At 40.2% G+C, this 23083-nt stretch overlaps 1 protein-coding gene across 1 annotated transcript in view; it reads right to left on the minus strand.

Moving 5' to 3' along the window:
• LOC126190634 (U11/U12 small nuclear ribonucleoprotein 25 kDa protein-like) overlaps positions 1-16734 on the minus strand; it is a 54952-nt gene extending 38218 nt beyond the window's left edge. The window contains exon 1 of the mRNA XM_049931052.1: positions 16380-16734. Coding sequence (XP_049787009.1) covers positions 16380-16619 — 240 coding nt within the window. The 5' untranslated portion in view covers positions 16620-16734. The remainder of the gene's footprint in view (positions 1-16379) is intronic.
• Between the last annotated feature and the right edge of the window lie 6349 nt (positions 16735-23083).

Below are 23083 nucleotides of genomic sequence, written 5' to 3' on the forward strand. Positions count from 1 at the left end.
TTGCTCAGTCCAATTTCGCCACTTTCCTGGATGATGATGAAATGATGAGGACAACACAAACACCCAGTCATCTCGAGGCAGGTGAAAATCCCTAACCCCGCCGGGAATCGAACCCGGGACCCCGTGCTCGGGAAGCGAGAACGCTACCGCGAGACCACGAGTGGCGGACAAAAGAAAAGACACAGCTGGTTTCTCATTCAGAATTCCCATTTCAGTTTTAACTGTTTGTGAGAAGATCATGTTAGGCACTGAGTAAGGACATGCTTAGTAGCATGTGCATGAATTTGACAGCAACGGGTTTGCAGTGTGCCAAAACTGCAGTCCTCCATTCACCAATATTGCTGCTCACATCAGTCAGGATTCCACGACTGTCACACGAGTACAGTATCCACAGGTTCAGAATAGCCGTACTCAGTGCCGCTCCAGAACTCTTATCACCTCACGCGATCACTGTCAGCGGGGACAGATGTACAGTTCACGTAGCCATGCAAGATTGTGCAGCCAGATTACACACCTCAGATCAGGAATCTTCTGTGTTTGCATCACAGCAAGTGTTCACACGAACAGTTCACCTGGACTTGGGAGTACCACCACATCACCTTTTCTACAAGTACCAGTTTAGCGTGCAGTGTTGCAATGGACTTATCAATGCGTGGAGGCTCTGAGGAGAGTCAACACAGCCAGACTGCAATTTTCACAGTCTTACAGGCCCAGTACTGGGTGTGACAGGGGAGAGTGCCATTAGGTACCTACCTACATCTATATCTACATTTATACTCCGCAAGCCACCCAATGGTGTGTGGCGGAGGGCACTTTACGTGCCACTGTCATTACCTCCCTTTCCTGTTCCAGTCGCGTATGGTTCGCGGGAAGAACGACTGTCTGAAAGCCTCCGTGCGCGCTCGAATCTCTCTAATTTTACGTTCGTGATCTCCTCGGGAGGTATAAGTAGGGGGAAGCAATATATTCGATACCTCATCCAGAAACGCACCCTCTCAAAACCTGACGAGCAAGCTACACCGCGATGCAGAGCGCCTCTCTTGCAGAGTCTGCCACTTGAGTTTGTTAAACATCTCCGTAACGCTATCACACTTACCAAATAACCCTGTGATGAAACGAGCCGCTCTTCTTTGGATCTTCTCTATCTCCTCCGTCAACCTGATCTGGTAGGGATCCCACACTGATGAGCAATACTCAAGTATAGGTCGAACGAGTGTTTTGTAAGCCACCTCCTTTGTTGATGGACTACATTTTCTAAGGACCCTCCCAATGAATCTCAACCTGGTACCCGCCTCACCAACAATTAATTTTATATGATCATTCCACTTCAAATCGTTCCGCACGCATACTCCCAGATATTTTACAGGAGTAACTGCTACCAGTGTTTGTTCCGCTATCATATAATCATACAATAAAGGATCCTTCTTTCTATGTATTCGCAATACATTACATTTGTCTATGTTAAGGGTCAGTTGCCACTCCCTGCACCAAGTGCCTATCCGCTGCAGATCTTCCTGATTTTCGCTACAATTTTCTAATGCTGCAACTTCTCTGTATACTACAGCATCATCCGCGAAAAGCCGCATGGAACTTCTGACACTGTCTACTAGGTCATTTATGTATATTGTGAAAAGCAATGGTCCCATAACACTCCCCTGTGGCACGCCAGAGGTTACTTTAACGTCTGTAGACGTCTCTCCATTGATAACAACATGCTGTGTTCTGTTTGCTAAAAACTCTTCAATCCAGCCACAAAGCTGGTCTGATATTCTTTACGCTCTTATTTTGTTTATCAGGCGACAGTGCGGAACTGTCCGGAAGTCAAGAAAAATAGCATCTACCTGGGAGCCTGTATCTAATATTTTCTAGGTCTCATAAACAAATAAAGCGAGTTGGGTCTCACACAATCACCTCCAAATCGAACAGACGAATTTGGAAAGCAGCCATCACATAAAGGGTGGGTCAGGAGGAAAGGTACATGCTTTGAGGGGCCATAGTATTAGTGATTCTGAACAAAAATCTTCATATGGACGTATGCCCCGAATGGTTTCCGAGATAGAACGCATTTAATATCACTTTTGTACGTTTTCTTGAATAACTTTTTGTGTGAAGAGAGCACGAGAATGTTGAAAAACTCACTCGATGTGCATGCGCTGTACCTAATGTAGTTTTTATAGGCCAATTTGAGGTAGCATATTGAGGTAGCAAGTTGAGACGAACAGTTTGATATAGGACACTTGTGGTCTTTCAAGTTGGGAAACTACCTCAAATTGGCCTACAAAAACTACGAAAGCCACACCACGTGCGTCGAGCAACTTTTTCAACACTCTCACGCTCTCTTTGCACAAACCATTAGTTCTCGAGAAAAAAATGAATAGGACCTTTTTTGTAGGAAATTTAATATAGTTTAATTTTGTACTGCAACATGTTTTCACTGAAGGGTGCAGTTTTCGAGTTATTCAAGAAAAATGTACAAAAGTGATATTAAATGTGTTCTATCTCAGAAACTATTTGGAATAGAGCATACATCCATATGAAGTTTTTTGTTCAGAATCACTAATACTATGATCCATCTAAGCATGTACCTTTCCTCCTGACTCACCCTGTATCCGACACACTGAGGCCGGAGCACATTCCCTGTCTTGCATCCTGACCTGCCCCAAGACAATGTGCCCTTCCCTCTATACATCTGATTTTCCATCTTACTCCTATTTGGTACAGGTCCAAAATGGGGTGCAAGAGTGACTTGTATGCAATCTCCTTTGAGACTGATGGCATTTTCCCAGGATTTTACTAATAAACTGGAGTCTACCAACTGCTTTATCCACAACTGAATCTATATGATCATTCCATTTCATATCCCTACAAACTGTTATAACCAAATGTTTGTAGGAGTTGGCAGAACCAACTCTGAGTCATTGACAGACAAGTTCTCGGAGTGTTGTACCATTTCTTAATATAAAACACTTTACTGGAGAAACCAACATTTCAGCCACAGTTACAGTGGCGTCCTCCTGGACCTACTGATGTGATTTCGTTGTGAGGAGTCAATTTTATTTTGTAACTGCTGTTCACTGAGCATGACATTACATTATAATTTTGTGTAAGGTCATAGCTGTGATTGGTCATTTGAAGTAGAAGGAGCAGGAACTTTAATATAATAGGTTGCTGCAGTGGACAGAGTACATATCTGCTGATGTTTATTGCTTCTTGCACAGTATGCTATGACTCAGTGAATGAGACATAGGCTCTAGTTTTCCTCCTGCCGGACACATGCCATACAGCAACAGTTACTTGCAGGTAGTGCTCACGTCACGTGTTGTTGGTGTGGCTGTTGGACTCTGAGGGCTGGCAGCCAGGATGGAGCAAGCTTGTATCGATCCTTGATGTTCATGTTGTTGGGGTGTTTTATTATTTCTATGGCTGCACCAAGGAAATTGAGTTTAACAAAATGCGCGTACTGCCTAAGCAGCTAGCTTTGACAAAGCACAAGACCAAAAAAACTGTAGAAAAGTAAAACAAGGGTCATTAAGTGTAGTCCACATAAATTAGGCAGTGCTGGGAGAATCAGTGTGGGACATGAGACACTAAAAAATAAGTGACAATGGCAGATATAAAGGGGCTATAAAATACAAACTGGCAGTAGTATGAAATAATATTCTGAAAAAGAGGAACTTGTTTTAATCTAATACAGAAATTTTTTTAATGTTACTGTAGAGCATAGCTTTATCTGGAAACATGTTGATATGAAAAAAGCAAAGATAAGAAGAGATTAGATGTCTTTGAAATGTAGTGCTGCTGAAGATCATGTAACTAATGAAGAGGTACTGCATTAAATTGGCTGAAACTCAAAAAAAGTAATGTATCGGTTGAAAGAATACATCCTGAAATATCTGGGAATTGTTAATTCGGTAACAGAGGAAAGATTCAGGGGTAAAAACTGTAGAGGGAGGCCAACTTCAAGTGGATGTACACTGCAGAACTTGTGCAGAATGGGTGAGTCTTGCCCACAATAGCCTAGCATTTGCATGAAACCAATCCTTTGGACTGCAGGTCATGGTAACATGCCACATACCTTATCATGATTTTTGAACTGGGGATTCTCATTGCAGATACAGACGGATGTTTGGGTGAGAACTGTTATTAGTCTAACCCAAAAAGCTGGGCCCTCATGCCTGCAGTTAAAAGAAAAGAGAAATAACATACATTCAATCAGAACTGTTTCTTGCTCTCATCAAAAATCGTGAGAGAAGGTTTGAAGACCTGTTGGCTGGATTACACAAGGGTCAAACAGATTCTAAAATTAGACTATAAGACATACCCAGGAGCAAAAATACACTCAGATCACAATTCAGTAATGATTAAGACTAGACTGAAATTCAAAAGATTTGTCCCAAAGAATAAATGTGTAAAGAAGTGGGATACTGAAATACTGAGGAATGATGTGATGTATGAAGTTGTCTCATTCTGTACAGAATGTGATAATTAATACAACAATTTTCAGTTCAAACAAAGAGGAATTGACTTCTTTAAAATGGACAATCACAAAACCTGAACAGACATCTATAGATACAAGGAAGGTAAATGTGAAGAAATCCTAGGTAATGCAAGAAATACTTCAATTGATCAACAAAAGGAGCAGGTACAAAAAAATTTCAATGGCTACAGCAAAAATGTGAAGAAATGGAAAAAGAAATGGTTGTCAGCACTGATTCAGCCTATATTTAAACATTGTTTTAAATGTAAAGGATTATGTATGCAATTCATTTGCAGGCCTCTGGTCCCGCTTTAGTCCATTTAATTTCTAGTCCGTTTAAGTTCTCAGCGTGCTGTGCGAGAGGACTCACTGTCCCCCCTTTGTTTCCACTCAATAATTAGACCGAAGACAACCTTTTTGATACATAAACACTTTATTCCATATTAATATTCAGCAATATCTAACAAGTGCACAAGGTGCCTGTGAGCTCAGCCCTTGGCTGGACGAGACATATGTCTACTCGCTGCAGAGTTTACGACCTACCTTCTGGCCACTTACAACAGCTGACCAGCCTACCTGCAAGCACAAAGGACCTTGGTAGACCATTCCACACACACAGTTACAATGTTTTCCAAAAGGGAGCAGATTATATCAGACAGTCTAACCTGTCCAGTTTTCAGACTGCCACTAGATGGTTCCTACAGCGGCAAGTGAGTCATGGAACTCAAAGTACTTCCACTTTAAAATGAGTCTCCTCATTTTACAAACAGACATAAATTTAACCAACAACAAGGTTTAAACCAAGGAAACAACAAAAATAATACTAGACACAAAATCAGGGCACATAAATATGAAATTCATTAACTTTTAGTTGCACAGACCAACAAATATTGCTGTCACACTGATGAGAGACGTGAAGAATACTAACATTAAACACAAAAGCAACAAAATATTACTATCACACTGCATATGAAATGTATGAAGTCAATACTGACAACAGCCAGTCCACAAAAGAAACATGAACAGCTTCTCAAGCTGACTTTATTCATTAAGGGTTTGTTCCTGTAAATCACAATTTAGCAATGGGCCTTTACAATGTACCACCACACAAATCTGAGGGTACACTTGAGTGATCACTGCTTAGGCAGGGGACACAGTTTTGCTATAGGCCTCTTAACCTGCATGTGAGCAGTTTTCACCATCAGCACACGCACATGATTATCAAGTCCCTGAAACAATTGCTCGACAACACCCAGCCTCCACACCACGTGAGGCAAGTTATCTTCTTTGACCAAGACATGATCACCTATCTGGGGTTGCAATTTTCCTTCCAATTTCCATTTACTGCGTTTCTGCAGTTGGTGCAGGTACTCAGTAGACCATCTCCTCAAAAGGACTGATGCAGTTTCTGTACAAGTTGCCAGCTGTGCAACCTTTTGGCAGGAATCTCAAGGATGGAGGGTTTGGAATGGGCACAAAGTGGCTGTCCAATGAGGAAATGCCCAGGAGTGAGAACAGACGGAGAATTTACATCATCAGAGAGAGCACACACAATGGCCCTGAATTTAGGCATGCTTCTATCTGAGTTAATACCATAGCTAGTACTCTGAAGCTCAGTACTGTACTGCTATGTACACGACTTCATACATTTGACTCCTGCTTCCCACAGTCCACCAAAGTGAGGGGCACGAGGTGGAGTAAAATTCCAACTAATACCCTCTGAGGTCGGAAAGTTCACCAAACCTTCAACTGTAGCATCGTCACAGAAAAAACATTTAAGTTCAGTGTGTGCATCTACAAATGTAGTACCTTTATCACTATACATGTGAGAAGGCTTTCCTGTTCTCGCAATGAGTCTCCTGGGGGTAGCCAGAAAGCCGGTTACTAAGTCAGTAACTAACTATAGATGGATGTCTTTGGTTGCCATGCAAATGAATAAGGTAATATAGGCCTTGATAGTAACCCTACTCCATCTTCCACCACGCTTCACATTAACAGGGCCTGCAGAATCAATTCCACAGTACCGGAAAGGACGAGACTTGTTTACTCTCGATGCTGGTAGTTGACCCTCGAGTTGAACTGCAGTCTATGATTTGAACCTAATGCACTTCAAACATTTCCCAATAACACCTTTGACTGTGTTGCTCCCATTGGGAATCCAAAACTCCTACACAACATTTTCAGCAAAAGCTGTGACCCAGTGTGCTACAGATTTTCCGGTTCATAAATGATGAGAATTTCTGTCAGATGATGCTTAGATGGTATGATAATAGGATGTCGCTCATCATATGGTATGTCAGCATTCATTAACGTCCCTCCCATCCGTAGGATACCTTCTGTATCAACAAATGGATGAAAATTTGATAATCTGCTGTTATGTGGCATAGAAGAATTGGCCATTAACAAAGTGATCTCATTACCATACTCACCATCTTGAACTATGCCAAAGACCTTTTTGACGGTGTTTTGGCATTCTTGTAGGCTGCGTGGACCAGTTATGCTGTATGCTTGCCACAGCCTAGTGTTGTTACCAAACCTCAGTGCATAAGCCAAAACCCTGTATGTTTTCTTGAATGAGGAATATTTAGACAGCAATTCATCATCAAGCTCAATAACGGACACCAAAGATACTTGCACACACCTTCTTTTGTGCACATCTTCTACCACAAAAGGACAACTGCTGCAGCCCAGGTCATAGTTGGATGGCCATGAAGGGCCAGACTATCATTGCACAAGTGACCTCAAATGTGCTGGACTAATGCCATGCCATGTGACTGTCTTCTGATTTGATATGTCTCCAGTTGGGAACTGAACTCAGCTCCTGAATTTCAGAGATTCTGTTGGCAACAAAAGTTTTCCAGTGACTAGAGCTACACTGCAGCCAGATCTACTGTGGAGTCCATCCAGAGTTGGGTATCACTGTTGTTTACAGCATCTACGGAATTTGCCACCTTATGAGTGAGTCAAGCAAGAAGCAGAGCACCATGTAATTCCAGTCATGGAAGAGATTGCAGTTTGACAGGAGTTACATGAGATTTGGCTGCAGCCAATGAAACTACAACCTCGTTGTTGGAAAGAACACATCTGATGTATACACAAGCACCTGGTAAACTTTGAGCACTGTCGTCTCTTCAGCTGCATGTGAAACTAGAATGTGTCAGAGCCAGGATGCCATAATATTCCTAACATTTTTATGGTTTATTCACCAGTAAAATTACAAGGCAAAGAAGTTTGTCCTGCAATGGAATTTTTGCCATAACCTTGTCACTACTGGAATACCATTTCCTCAGTGGAAAATCCCCAACAGCAGATAGTTGAGTCAGCTGGGTTTGAAGTTCCTGAGTTTCAGCTCCTGTAGCTGATGCACCTAAGAAGTCTTACACATAAAAGCTACACAACAGCGTTTGCGATGCCACTGGAACCCTGTCTTGATTTTCCAAGGTCAAATGTTGGTGACATCTAGTCACAAGAAAAGCAGAAGGAGTGGTTCCATAAGTGACTAGACAATATATATTCTTGCATTGGTTCTGACAGTGATTCCTGCCACAGGATGGAGAGACACTTCATGATACATTTTTGTTATGTCAGCTGACAGAGCCACATTAAAGGATCAAAATTTTATTATAATGGAAAATAAATCTGGCTGGACCATGGCAGCAACCTTCAAGATTTCACTGAGAGACACTCCATTAGAAGTGGCAGCAGAGCCATCAAACACTACTCTTAACTTACTAGTGGAGCTGCATTCCTTGAAGACAGCATGATGTCAAAGGTAAAACCTTGGACCAACAATATCCTGAGAATTAAGAAACCTCCATGTGTTCTACATCAATATACTCATGCATGAAAGCAGCATATTCCCTCCTCAAGTTCGGCTGCTTCATAAATTTCCTCTCAAGATGCTCTAGCCTCCGAGAGGCCTGTTCTTGTGGTTCACCTAAGGGTTTAATTCAGGTTTTATTGGCAGTAGTATCACATATCTCCCATCTTCATCTCGAGTTGTGGGGCACTGAAAGTGAGCCTCACATATTTTATCCCGCTTACTCATCGTTTTGGTAGACAGTTCCTCTAGCTCCCAAAACCTTTGCAGTTTGGCATCGAAAGTGTCGCCTCTATCAAAGCACGAGGTCATATACAATGAGGCATGTTGCATGAAGTTGAAGGAATCCTAGTAGACAAAATCTACCAGAATTTAGTTTCAATCAGTGTTAGATGATTTGGTTTCTCTAGTCTTTCCCTCAAAACAGCATTGAAGAAAACTGCAACGCCAAGAATTAAATCTACTGTGGCAGACTTGCTGAACTCATCATCATTCGCCAGATGAACCTTCCTCACATGTTTAGTTTGATTTGAGTTACTGGCATTTCCTTGTGGTTCCCTTGAGGTGATGTCCCTGAATCTGATCAATCAAGAGCCTGACATTTCCAAAAAAATCTATTAGTTGATTTAATGTGGTGAACGTGAACCCAGAAATTTTTACCTCCCACTCATGCCAGCCTGTGAGTGGCATAGAACAGCCAAAATTGATTCAGAAAGAATCACTTCCTGAAGTGGAATGTCAGGTTTAAGAGCTTCTAGGGCCTTCAAAATAGCTACACACATGATTAATTAATTGCCTATAATCAGTTGCCATGCTGTGGCTGACTGTAGGCTGAGGTAACAAAGCCTTTACATGCCTGGCTGCAATTATGTTTGGATTATCATACCTCTGCATGATAATTCCTGAAGCAATTCATAGATTTCCTGATGTTTTAGGTACATGTTGCGAAAGGTTCCTTGCTTCACCTCGCAAAGAGGAGTTTAGGTAATGAAATCTCTGTATGTCATCAGTTGAATTACTGTTCATAACGAGACTTAAAAAGGCATCTCTGTAAGATGACCACTTAGGGCACTCCCCTTCAGAATTTGGCAAATTAATGGCAGGTATTTTTAAAGTAGTGGCACTGCTTCTCAGATTCAATTCCATAGGCTGTAGCATAGTATGTCCCTTGATTAAACCCTTGATAATCGATTCAATCAAGTCCATGAATCCTCAAATTCTTCCCTATCCTAGCTGTGATCAACAGATTCATCTTCAATTTCCAACTGACCTTGAGATGACTCAAAATCAGTCTGCTTAATTTTGCCTCTAGTATTTCAATGTTAGCACTATCTGCATTCTACAAAAAGGTACGTGTGCTAGAGCTGCCTTTGCAACCCCCCCTCTGACTAATTTCGTTTTCTCAAAGGAATCTATTTCAGGAATGGGCAGATGGTAACAGGAAGCCAACAGTTGCACTTACCAGGTTGCAGCAGCAGCACAGGACAGTATGAACTGGAACAGCAGCAGCATCACGGGTGCTGGCTTGTCAGGAGCTGCAGTCTCTGATAGCCCAAAGTTTCGGCAAGAGCAAGAGATGACGTCACAGATGATGATGGCACTGTCCGTGTCTTTACTTCTCACGTGTAGAGCTCAACAGACATCAGCAAAAAATGTCTCCGGTCACTTGTGCTAAGGCTTTTGTTATCAGTGTTACAAACAGGCCTTGGAACACTGGGTAGCACTTACTGAAGAAACCGGAATGTGTGCAACACACACAGTTAGCTTCTCGCAGTATTTCATGCATTCACAAATACTGGTACAAACACATGGATGAACATAACTATTCCACGTGCTGATAGTATCCGGCCCAGACCACCAAAAAATGTAAGCAATTCACTTGCACACCTCTAGTCCTGACTGTACTAAGTTTTGAGTGTGTAGTGCAAGAGAACTCACTGTCCTCCCCTTGATTCCACTCACAATAATTAGATCAAAGACAATCTTTTTGATATATAAATACTTTATTCCATATTGCCTTACAGGTGCTATTCAGCAATATCTAACAAGTGCACCAAGTGCGCACGAGCTGTGGCCCTGGGCTGCATGAGACATTCGTCTGCTCACTGCAGTCTCCGGGCTACCTGCTAGCCGCTTACAACAGCCGACCAGCTTACCTGCGTGCACGAAGGACCTGGGAAGTCCACTTCCACACACACAGTTACAATGTTTCCCAAAAGGGAGCAGATTGTAATGGACAGTCTGACTCACCCAGATGGCTCTTTCAGTGGCAAGTGAGTTATGGAATTCAACAGATTAATTAACAACAACTTTTGCTGTATTCCTGTTATCTTCTGCCAAGCTTCTCTGTTCAAAGCATCCTCCTTGTGCAGACCATTATTCTGTTGACATGGCCTGAACAAGAAAGATTTCTTCAGCATCAGTGTCAACAAATGTCCGTACCAGTTTAATGAGTTTTCTTTCAATTCTATCACTGTGTCATCTGTCCTCATTTTGATCATTAGTCCTTTTCTCAATTTTTTACACTTTGATGCTCTTTCATAAACAATCAATTAATACAGCTAACAACTGTCTTTTGAGCTCAGCATTTAATATCCATGGGTATGAGCACTGACTTCAAAAAAGCTTTTGACACTGTGAACTGGATGCTACTCTTTAGAATTACAAAGAAAATAGGACTCTTCTGGAGTGACAGAAGAATGATTAATAAATTGAATCAGAACCAATGCACAAAAATGAATCTCAGTAATGCAGAGGAATAGGCCAAGTTTAGAAAAGTAATTACACAAGCATGCCCCTATACTATGCCTATATTCATTTAAGATGTTCATTGAGGAAGCTATTTAGATCATGAAGGACATGACATACAAACAAACAGAATGTTGCAAGTCTTATCAACACTCTTCAACTATGGAACTTAAAAATGAACAAATTTAAAACAAAAGTAATGGTTGTAAGAAGAAGAGTGGGAGAAATTGAAAACAATATAAAAATTGATGATGCCAGAACTGAGCGTGCGGAACAATTTTGTTATGTGGTAGTATAATCACAGATGACAATGGAGAAGAATAGCACTGGGAAAGAAGGTATTTATGACAAAGAAAAACATATTAACAACCAGATATATGAATATAGATGTTAGAAAATTACTTGCAAAATTGTATGGTGTAACTGCTCTCTGGAAGTGAAATTTGGGGTGAATGGAAGTGCCTGATTCCACCCATCTACTCTGACCCGTGAAGTAATGAAGGCGTGGTGGGTAACATCACTATGGCGTGATATTTTTGAGTTGATTGTGTTTTTTTGTAGATGTCATGTTGTTGTATTTCATGGTGCCCTCTGGTGTTGGATGCGGACACGCAGAGTTTAACATGTGGTATTGGGTTCATTTGAGTTTTGGTTGTCACTGTGTTAATGTGGTTTTGAGCTTTGGTATTTGGGTTTTTCAGTTTCTGGGGTTTCGGTTCCACTTTTCGGAGTTGTAGTTGGTTTTTTGGTATCAATAGCTGCGGTTGAACTACACAGGTCATGGGAAACATCCGAAAAGACTTTCAGGACTGTAAGTGTGGTTTATTGGCATTGATAGTTGCAGTTGGGCTATATAGGTCAGGGAAATGTCCGAGTCCTGTGGTTTTTTTTGATGTAGCAGAATGCTGTAGGGCTAATTTAAATTTTTTTCATATTATTTATTTTAGGATGGTGTAGTTTTTTAATGTATATCTAGCTTGTCCCCACCCTAAGCCAACAATTTTACGCAGTTGTCCCATTTCATCTTATTTTTGGAGTAAAATGTTACTCTGTCATTTCTGTTGCTGTGTGACGTCACTGTTGCCATATTGTATATACTGAAACTAGCCATTTCTGCCATACTGATGATGCCAAGGGTCAAAGCAGATGGGTGGAATCAAGGAATTGACTTGAAGCTGCTGAAATGCGAATATGGCAGAATATGACAAGAAAGAGCTGGACGTAAAAAAAACCTGGAAGTCTTAAGGGAAATAAACTCAGAGATAAGATTATTTCAGGAAACGGAAAAGAGAAAAATTAAATTTATTGGACACACCACTAATATTCTTGGAGGAAAAGTGCCGGGAAAGAAAGGAACAGGATGGTCTAGGATGAAGTATTTGGAACCCATTGAGAAGAGGATAAGATGTGACTATTAGAAGGAACTAAACTGAGCAACAAACAACAGAAGAGCCTTTAGAATATGTATGTGCATAGCCACAATCACCAGCATATGCCAAATTCAACCATTAACCTAAAAACTCATTTCTTACTGTTGAAGGAAACGTTCAAGGGCTACACCAGCAGGCAGGCAACTACCAACAAGGCCAACCAAACTGCACAGACTGCAGGAGAACTGCCATAGAAAATGTGCCTTATCTACGGAAAGCAGGTCTCTTTACATGGAGAGAAGTCAACCCTCCTAAGAGAGTAAACCCTGATACAAAATCCTGGTTCTCCAGTTTAGGGATTGGATCAATGAGCGGGATTACGCAAGTGTCCGATTCCACCATGAACCACGACGTCATCTATAAGGCGGAAACGGCTACTCAAAGCGTCTCCAATATGGCGCCTATGATGTCACTACATACACACTGCAAACACGAAAGTACATATAAATAAGATAACTAATGGGAAAACCGCGAGAAATATAACAGTAAAAAAAAACACACCACAATCCAAAAACACACAAAATGACGAACAAAAAACAATAATCACAAAAATCTACTGGAATCGCACACTTCCCTTGACCTATATAGGTCAACCGCAACTGACGAAGCCGAAACAGCGACGCATACAGCAAAAACTATGAAAATTAGAATGAGACATTTCCCCTGACCAAAGCTGACAATACCAAAACACCAATACCTACATGTAAAACTACAAAAATTGGAATCTGTCATTTCCCTTGACCTATATAGGTCAACCGTAACTATTGATACAAAAAATTCAGCACCTACAACTACGAAAAACAAAAATAAAACCACAACACATCAAAAAGTCAAACATCCCTACATAAATTAAAACACATTCAATACACAATAAATACACAAAACACTACAACTCAATAAAAATAGACAAAAAAATTACTTATCACCAACTAATTTCAGCACTGCAAAGTAGAGTGGACACACACACACACACACACACACACACACACACACACACACACACACACAGCTTCTGTTGACCCCAATGAGCAGCACTCCACTGTCGGAAATAACTTTTGGAAGCTTGAGAATTTAAAGGGACGCTTCAAAACAACCATCGGTGAAATTAAAAAGGGAGGGCATCAAGATTAAGAATCAATGGGAATTCCACTGATAGGAGAAAAGAGTACACTGAAGGCATCTTGGAGGGAGACAACTCTTCTGATGATGTAACAAAGGAAAAGGTTGGAGCCGATATGAAAAACAGAGGATCTAGTATAACAGTCACATTTTAACAGAGCTTTGGAAGGCTTGTGATTAAACGAGGCAGAATGGATGGACAAGATTCTTCTGAATTTCTAAAATCGTTGGGTAAAGTGGCAACAAAATAGCTTTCAAGTTAGTGGATAAAATCTATGAGTTTGGAGACATACCACCAGGCTTTTGGAAAAATACTGCCCCTGCAATCCTAAAGATAGCACAGGAAGATAAGTGTGAAAACTAACACTCAATGAGCTTAACATCTCATGCATCCACGTTGTAGGCAAGAATAATACACAGAAAGGAAAACTAAAATCAGGGAGCTGTTCCATTAGGATCAGTTTGACTTTAGCAAAGGTAATGAACGGTACCCGAGAGTTAGTCCTGGCATTTCTATTGGCAGTGGAATGAAGACTTCAGAAAAATCAAACTCATCGGATTTGTCGATCCAGGATAATCATTCAACAGCATAAAATGGTGCAAAATGTTCAACATTCTCAAAAAAATAGTTATAATGTTTAGGGAAATACAGATGATATTAAGTACGTTTAAGAACCATGAGGGGAAAAATAAGAATGGCAAACAAAGAAAAACATGGACACTATGGGAGAAAGCTCAGTGTATAGTTTGCCTCACAGAGATGAAGTCTGATGTCCTAGGACAACGAAATTTTCAGACACAATATGGAAGGGAACCACAATCTCCACCAACCCCTCAGGCCTGGAACACATTTATGAAAATCAATGCCTATGGAGCTTACAGGCTTATGCCTACAAGATGCAGATGCTTCAGGTACTAAATCTGAGAGACAAACATCATCACAAACTATTTGTAAAAGATGTACTAGCCAAGACTGACACAAACAAGACCCTTTGGGAAAGATTTTTCTCTTCAATAAGTCAACTTTGCAAACTGTACCATCATAATATATGGGGATCTGTAAGCTTATGTTAGTCATGAAATGGAAAGACAATGTGTGGTGCATACGGGCACACAATTGCATCATTTGCCCATTCTTTTTCAGCAAGTCTCCCATCAACAGTAATATTTACCTGGATATGTCACAACAGTATGCTGTGTCACAACTGGAACACATGTAACCTGGGGCATCACAGCACCGGTCCCTAAATTTCTATTAATCTCTGGATGAAAAGTTTCCAGATGGTCTTGTTCCTATGGGGGTTTTGTAAAAGATTTACCGAAACAGAGTCATGGACCAAAAAAACTTGAAGACAAGCATTCACAATGCATTTCAAGGTGTTGCCATTGGATTCCTAGAGTATAGGCTACACCGAGAAAAACTGGATGCCAGCTGGAAACTGTCCTTAAGGCTTGGGATGAATTGTGGTTTACTAGTCTCATAACATACAGACGGAGATATCATGATGTTACAAACATTCAGGAGTGATTAAAAAGGGTAAATGTATCAGTTTGAGGTAGAAGACACTGAACCTCTTCTCCTGCATGTTCTTTGGTTTCTATATTTTGGCAGGTAGTATTATGGACCAAAACAGAAAAGTCCAGTAAATAAGACCTCTAAAATGCGTATCTTAAAAGCTATGAGGAACTGTTCACCTTTGCTACAGTGAAACAAACCTCTGCGACTGAACAAGTGCTTGTAGCTCTTAAGGTATGCACTTTAGAGCCTATGCTTACTAGACGACTTTTTCTCGTTTTCATCCATATTACCTCATCCCAAGATAGTGAAAGCAAAGGGCTTGCAGCTGACGATGTCCTTTGTCAATGGTATCAGAACAATATTACTTATAACTTTTAGTTCTGGACTCGAGTCCCTTGCCTCTGATACATTTACGCTTCTTCATAATTCCTTAACACTTGCATCATCATGGAATCACCCTTCACAGCAAATCATTTGATTCAGAGACACGAGACAAATTGTGCAGTAAAATCTCAAAAACAGAGACCGAACAATTCTAACATCTGAGTCCTAATAATTCTTCACGTTATAAAAATCTCTAATACAACTTTACTCCCGGTCGAATTATCTGTTCACCCTATGTGAATTCAACTAAATAGTAGCATTCCTCTAACAATCTCCTGCAGCATTAATTTTTTCGATGATTTTGTTTCATATTACGAAAATTTCTGCCCATTAATTTATTATGTATCATCATCCTAACATGTTTTGCGGATATAATTCACTGGCGTCTGTGAATTCTCGTCATGTGGTGTGGCTGAAATCATTCTCCTCACGTATTTTTTTTTTTTTCTGAGTGTAATAAAATAAAAATTTCGTAAATGTATAGCGAAGGAACACTTGGGACTGCATCAGAAGTGAGTTGCAATTTGTTTCCAGTTCTGGGGGTATGATGTAAGCTATTGCACAGCATCACCCTTAATTCCATATTTTCCAGTACGACTACGTGTCTCAAAAAACTAAGTTATTTTGTCACATGCAATTTATTAAAATCTAAAGCTGTAAAGAAAATTTATGGTCACCATGTACTTTCTGCGCACAATGACCGAAATGACGCGTTTAAACATCAGAATGAATCCATGCAACGTAACATGAATCCGCTAATAAAGAAAAATACTGCTACAAAAGTGCGTAACTATCTTATCATCCGAAATGACAGCTTTGCTACAGAACAGGAAACACGCGCCATCCAAACACTTCCAATAGCAATGACATGTTATTACTAACCACAACTGGTACCGTAGTTTCATTATGCCTGTCGATAAACACTGTAATTGACTGTCCTTGTTGTAGCGCAATTTGCGAATTAACCTCTTCTAAAGTCACATTCTTGGGCAAATCGCACATTAAAGGATCTTCCATTAAAATGTCATTTAACGTCCTCGCAGTAACGGCGGCCAAGTCATCCTCTGTAGACTGTTCACCCATATAATCTTTAGGGCTCTTTTCGTAATTTGCGTTTTCCATGAACACTAAATGACACTCGTAACACACGCACTAAGCCACTTCTCACGCCAAATTCTCATAAACATAAAGACATAAGCGCAAAAATTTGCTGGTAAACAAGGAACTTCGAATTAAATATCGAACTGGAATATAGTCGATATATCAAAGAAGTCGATCCCTTTATTCCAACTATTTTAAAACATACAGGGTGTTTCAAAAATGACCGGTATATTTGAAACGCCAATAAAAACTAAACGAGCAGCGATAGAAATACACCGTTTGTTGCAATATGCTTGGGACAACAATACATTTTCAGGCGGACAAACTTTCGAAATTACAGTAGTTACAATTTTCAACAACAGATGGCGCTGCAAGTGATGTGAAAGATATAGAAGACAACGCAGTCTGTGGGTGCGCCATTGTGTATGTCGTCTTTCTGTTGTAAGCGTGTGCTGTTCACAACGTGCAAGTGTGCTGTAGACAACATGGTTTATTCCTTAGAACAGAGGATTTTTCTGGTGTTGGAATTCCACCGCCTAGAACACAGTGTTGTTGCAACAAGACGAAGTTTTCAACGGAGGTTTAATGTAACCAAAGGACCGAAAAGCGATACAATAAAGGATCTGTTTGAAAACTTTCAACGGACTGGGAACGTGACGGATGAACGTGCTGGAAAGGTAGGGCGACCGCGTACGGCAACCACAGAGGGCAACGTGCAGCTAGTGCAGCAGGTGATCCAACAGCGGCCTCGGGTTTCCGTTCGCCGTGTTGCAGCTGCGGTCCAAATGACGCCAACGTCCACGTATCGTCTCATGCGCCAGAGTTTACACCTCTATCCATACAAAATTCAAACGCGGCAACCCCTCAGCGCCGCTACCATTGCTGCACGAGAGACATTCGCTAACGATATAGTGCACAAGATTGATCACGGCGATATGCATGTGGGCAGCATTTGGTTTACTGACGAAGCCTATTTTTACCGGGACGGCTTCGTCAATAGACAGAACTGGCGCATATGGGTAACCGAAAAGCCCCATGTTGCAGTCCCATCGTCCCTGCATCCTCAAAAAGTACTGGTCTGGGCCGCCATTTCTTCCAAAGGAATCATTGGCCCATTTTTCAGATCCGAAACGATTACTGCATCACGCTATCTGGACATTCTTCGTGAATTTGTGGCGGTACAAACTGCCTTAGACGACACTGCGAACACATCGTGGTTTATGCAAGATGGTGCCCGGCCACATCGCACGGCCGCCGTATTTAATTTCCTGAATGAATATTTCGATGATCGTGTGATTGCTTTGGGCTATCCGAAACATACAGGAGGCGGCGTGGATTGGCCTCCCTATTCGCCAGACATGAACCCCTGTGACTTCTTTCTGTGGGGACACTTGAAAGACCAGGTGTACCGCCAGAATCCAGAAACAATTGAACAGCTGAAGCAGTACATCTCATCTGCATGTGAAGCCATTCCGCCAGACACGTTGTCAAAGGTTTCGGGTAATGTCATTCAGAGACTACGCCATATTATTGCTACGCATGGTGGATATGTGGAAAATATCGTACTATAGAGTTTCCCAGACCGCAGCGCCATCTGTTGTTGAAAATTGTAACTCCTGTAATTTCGAAAGTTTGTCTGCCTGAAAATGTACTGTTTTCCCAAGCATATTGCAACAAACGGTGTATTTCTATCGCTGCTCGTTTAGTTTTTATTGCCGTTTCAAATATACCGGTCACTCTTGAAACACCCTGTATATCCCTCTTTTTTTTTACTGTAGTACATCGATTCAGAGATTTAATAATAATTAATAATACTAATTATATTTTTGGTGCATTTTCCCCCTTGGAGCCGGTCTCTGCTGCGGCTAAAAACTGTTGCAATTAAGTGCCAATACGTGTACTGATCTAAGAAATCTGTAAATGCAATTCAATGAAGATTCAATAGGACATGTACAAATTTTACATAAAAGTCATAACAAAAAACTGCAAGTATCAGAAACCATTAGGGAGAGCTCGGCTCGAAACGAAAATAACCAATAGCATTTCAGGGTTGTTGTTGTTGTTGTTGTCTTCAGTCCCGAGACTGGTTTGATGCAGCTCTCCACGCTACTATATCCTGTGCAAGCCTCTTCATCTCCCAATACCTACTGCAACCTACATCCTTCTGAATCTGCTTAGTGTATTCATCTCTTGGTCTCCCCCTACGATTTTTACCCTCCACGCTGCCCTCCAATACTAAATTGGTGATCCCTTGATGCCTCAGAACATGTCCTACCAACCGATCCCTTCTTCTGGTCAAGTTGTGCCACAAACTTCTCTTCTCCCCAATCCTATTCAATACTTCATTAGTTATGTGATCTATCCATCTAATCTTCAGCATTCTTCTGTAGCACCACATTTCGAAAGCTTCTAGTCTCGTCTTGTCCAAACTATTTACCGTCCATGTTTCACTTCCATACAAGGCTACACTCCATACAAATACTTTCAGAAATGACTTCCTGACACTTAAATCTATACTCGATGTTAACAAATTTCTCTTCTTCAGAAACGCTTTCCTTGCCATTGCCAGTCTACATTTTATATCCTCTCTACTTCAACCATCAGCAGTTATTTTGCTTCCCAAATAGCAAAACTCCTTTACTACTTTAAGTGTTTCATTTCCTAATCTAATACCCTCAACATCACCCGACTTAATTCGACTACATTCCATTATCCTCATTTTGCTATTCAAGATTCTTTATTAGCCATTGATCATGCAAGATGAAATAGGCTTCGTCAGTACATAAAAAAAATATTAATATTCCAGACACTATATATAAGGCATAGATATAATTAGCATATGAGTAACTTACAAATAACATAAACCTTAAGCAGGTGACTACAATGCTTAATACATATTCTTGTTTCAGATACATACAAAGGTACCAAAAATGAGTTACATTGTAGTAGCAAACACAGTAGTTACGTAACACATCATAACACTGGCAAATAAAGTAGTTACCTAACACAGTTGAAATACAAAGGTATTAAATATGAAATATTTTGTAACAGTATATATAGTAGTTAATTAAGTTAATTATGCAATTACAGGTTTATCTCTGTGCTACTCAGATCATAATATTCTTGCATAGAATAAAATGGATTGTCAGATAACCAATTGTACAAATTTTGTTTAAGAATTTTTGTGGGCATGTCCCGAGCAGATTGCGGTAGTTTGTTGAATATTTTTAAGGTATTCACTTTGTGTGAGTTACTACTTTTTGTTAGTCTGTGTCTTGGTATATCATAATCTGCCTTCCTTCTAGTGTTGTAGTTATGAATTTCTTCCCTGACAACACCTTCCATACCATTGTTTTTAATGTGTAACACACAGATATAAATATACAAGTTTACAATGGTCAACAGTCTTAGCCTTATAAAGAGAGGACGACAGTGCTCCGTGGGACCGACTTTACACATTATGCGCAGCATTCTTTTCTGCATCAACAAAGTTTTGTTACTGTGAGAGCTGTGCGCCCATATGAGAAGGCCATATGTAATATGTGACTGGAAGAGTCCACAGTACATTGTTCTCAGAAAGTTCATGCTAATCATGTCCCTAAGTTTCCAAAGGAAATAGGAGACTCTTGAAAGCTTTTTGCAAACCTGATTTACGTGTTCTTCCCAGTTAAGTTTGGAATCAATATGCATTCCTAATAGTTTTACAGTTTTGTTTTCTATGGTTTTGGGTAACCCTAAGAGAAGCTGTTGTGTTTTCTCTGAGTTACACAGTAATTTATTGGATGTGAACCAGTGGATGGCTGATTTGAGTGATTCCTGTGTGTTATTGTCCAAAGCTGAGATGTTCTGATGTGAGGTGAGGAGGGTTGTGTCATCTGCATAGCATATGGTAGTACTATTTATGTGATGAGGTAGGTCATTGATGGCTATGATGAAGAAGAAGGGTCCCAGAACCGAGCCCTGTGGTACACCAGTACTAACTGCTGCTACAGGGGAGTAATTATTTTTAACTGAGACAAACTGTCTTCTATTATGAAGATATGACTCTATTACTGCTAATGCTGGGTTACATACACCATAAAATTCTAGTTTTGCAACCAGGGTGCCAAAGGGAATGCAGTCAAAAGCTTTGCTCAGATCACACAAGACAAGTGACACCATATTCCAGTCTTCAAAGGCTGTTAATGTCTGGTCAACAATTTCCAGGATGGCCGCAGTGGTATTTCTGCCCTGTCGGAATCCGAACTGACTATTGCTCAAAAGGTTGTGTGTCTCAAAATAGCTACTTAATTGAGTGTACATAAGTGACTCAAATACTTTAGAAAATATTGGCACAATTGAGATTGGGCGATAACTTTTAGGAAGATGTTTGTCACCCTTTTTAAACACTGGAATAACTTTGGAAATTTTGAGGGAGTCGGGAAACACTCCTGACTGTAAACATTTATTAAATATGAATGCCAATGGTTTAGCGATCGAGTCTACAGTTTTTTTTACTATGTAATTGGAGAGCCAGTAGCAGTCCATACTTTTAGAATTTGAAAATTTTGTGACTGTTCTTTTAATCTGAGCAGGTGTGATACTATACCAGTTAAAGACATGATCTACTGGTGGAAGGGCATTAAGTAAATCGCTTGCAGATGTATCTGTTTTTTCTATCTTACTTTCAATTTCTTTAATTGAGCTAATGAAGTAGTCATTTAGTTCCCTTGGAGTGAGCTGAGTTTCATGTGTGTGACGTGTGGGATTTTCTTGTGCTACAATCTGCCATGCTGCCTTGCACTTGTTTGTTGCACCTTCTATGTACCCTTCATAAGCAGCCTTTTTTGTCTGTATCAGCTTAAGTTTGTAGATTTTTTTACATTTTTGGTATGCTGCATAAAAGGTGCCCTCCTGCTCTGATCTTTGTTTACATGCATTTTTATATGCTGTGTATAGTACGAGCATGTTTTTTCTTATCTGGACCAGTTCGTCTGTGTACCATTCCAGCTTTTTATTTTTATATGTTCCAGAAGAGTTGGTTTTAATTAGTGGTGAGCATGAATACCATAATTCTGTATAATTTTTAAGGAAGTTTTCAAAGGTAGTTTCAACATCAGACTTCTCAGATGAACACTTATAGACAAAGTCCCAACTTGCATCCTCTGGTATACGAATAAATGACATAATGTATTCTTCTTTTTGTCTTCTTACCCATGTCATATTGTGCACACTAGTGGAATTTGGTTGCTTACTAAAGAGATTGAGAAGCAATGGGTCGTGGTCTGCAAAGCACCCATTTGCAAGGCTAACAGTGTAGCTGCCACGGGGAAAATTCACAATAATATTGTCTATGCATGAATTTTTACGTGTTGGACACTGGATGGTACAGTACAGATTAAGGAACCTTAATAAATTAAGAAAAGTTCTTTTGTTGATGTTCATCTTATAACCTCCGTTCAAGACACCAACCATTCCATTCAACTGCTCTTCCAAGTCCTTTGCTGTCTCTGCTTGTCAGACTGGTTTTTCTTCACAAAATATATTAGTACAAATATAGCTATATAATAGTGTGATACAGTCGTTCTGTATTGATGATATTATGGCCAATATTTCACATTACAGGCATAAGCAATTGTCTTGGTTACGAATTAAACTGTCAGGATCACATACATCCTTGTTGTGATTCATGTTGTCTGCACAGGCGATTTGTTCACGTGTCCCAGTACACCTTGCACATGAAGTACACTTCACTAGGAAAATTAAAAAAATGCTGTAACTTTTGAATCACTGCAGATAGGACATAAACTTTTTCACCCTAATCCATAAGAAACACTACAGTTTATGTCCTCAATGGACATTACATGCAAGTTACACCAAGAATTATATTTAGCAATAGTTTTTAAATGAGACTAAATTTCACTCCATAGTCTTCCTTATAATAATGTCATACACACTTTATTTTACTCCTCACTAAACTTGAATTCAGAGAATCTTACCTTGCTCACTGAGGAGAAAGTGTCAGATGCAGTAAACACCAAATGAAAAGGCTAAATAAGACAATGCAGTGTGGTAGTCAGCACTCAGTATGATATAACCACCACTAGATATTGACATCTTCAGCATTTAGTGCATAATTTCAAAAGTTTGATTAATTGAACAATCTTTTTAGCTTGAAGTAAATGAAGTTGTCAACATAGAAAATACCTGACATTTTTATAATTTTCATTCAAGTTATGACTCACTATAAATAGATTTTTAAAACACAGGTTGGTTATGAGACAGCATGGATGTGATAGATGGAACTACACCATTGACCATGCCTCTGAGAAGCACAAGCAGAATGTGGAGATGGTACAGGATGAAGCATGTATCATTGACCATGACACCTAGCCAAACTGCTAGGTACAGAGTTCAGCTGTGTGGGGATGTACTTCATAGTGTTTACAATCCCAACATCAAGGGCACCTACAGCTGCAGGGAAAGATTCTCAGAGTGAAGGTCGA

This window comes from Schistocerca cancellata, chromosome 6 (genome assembly GCF_023864275.1).
Source record: "Schistocerca cancellata isolate TAMUIC-IGC-003103 chromosome 6, iqSchCanc2.1, whole genome shotgun sequence".
NCBI classification, from domain to species: domain Eukaryota; kingdom Metazoa; phylum Arthropoda; class Insecta; order Orthoptera; family Acrididae; genus Schistocerca; species Schistocerca cancellata.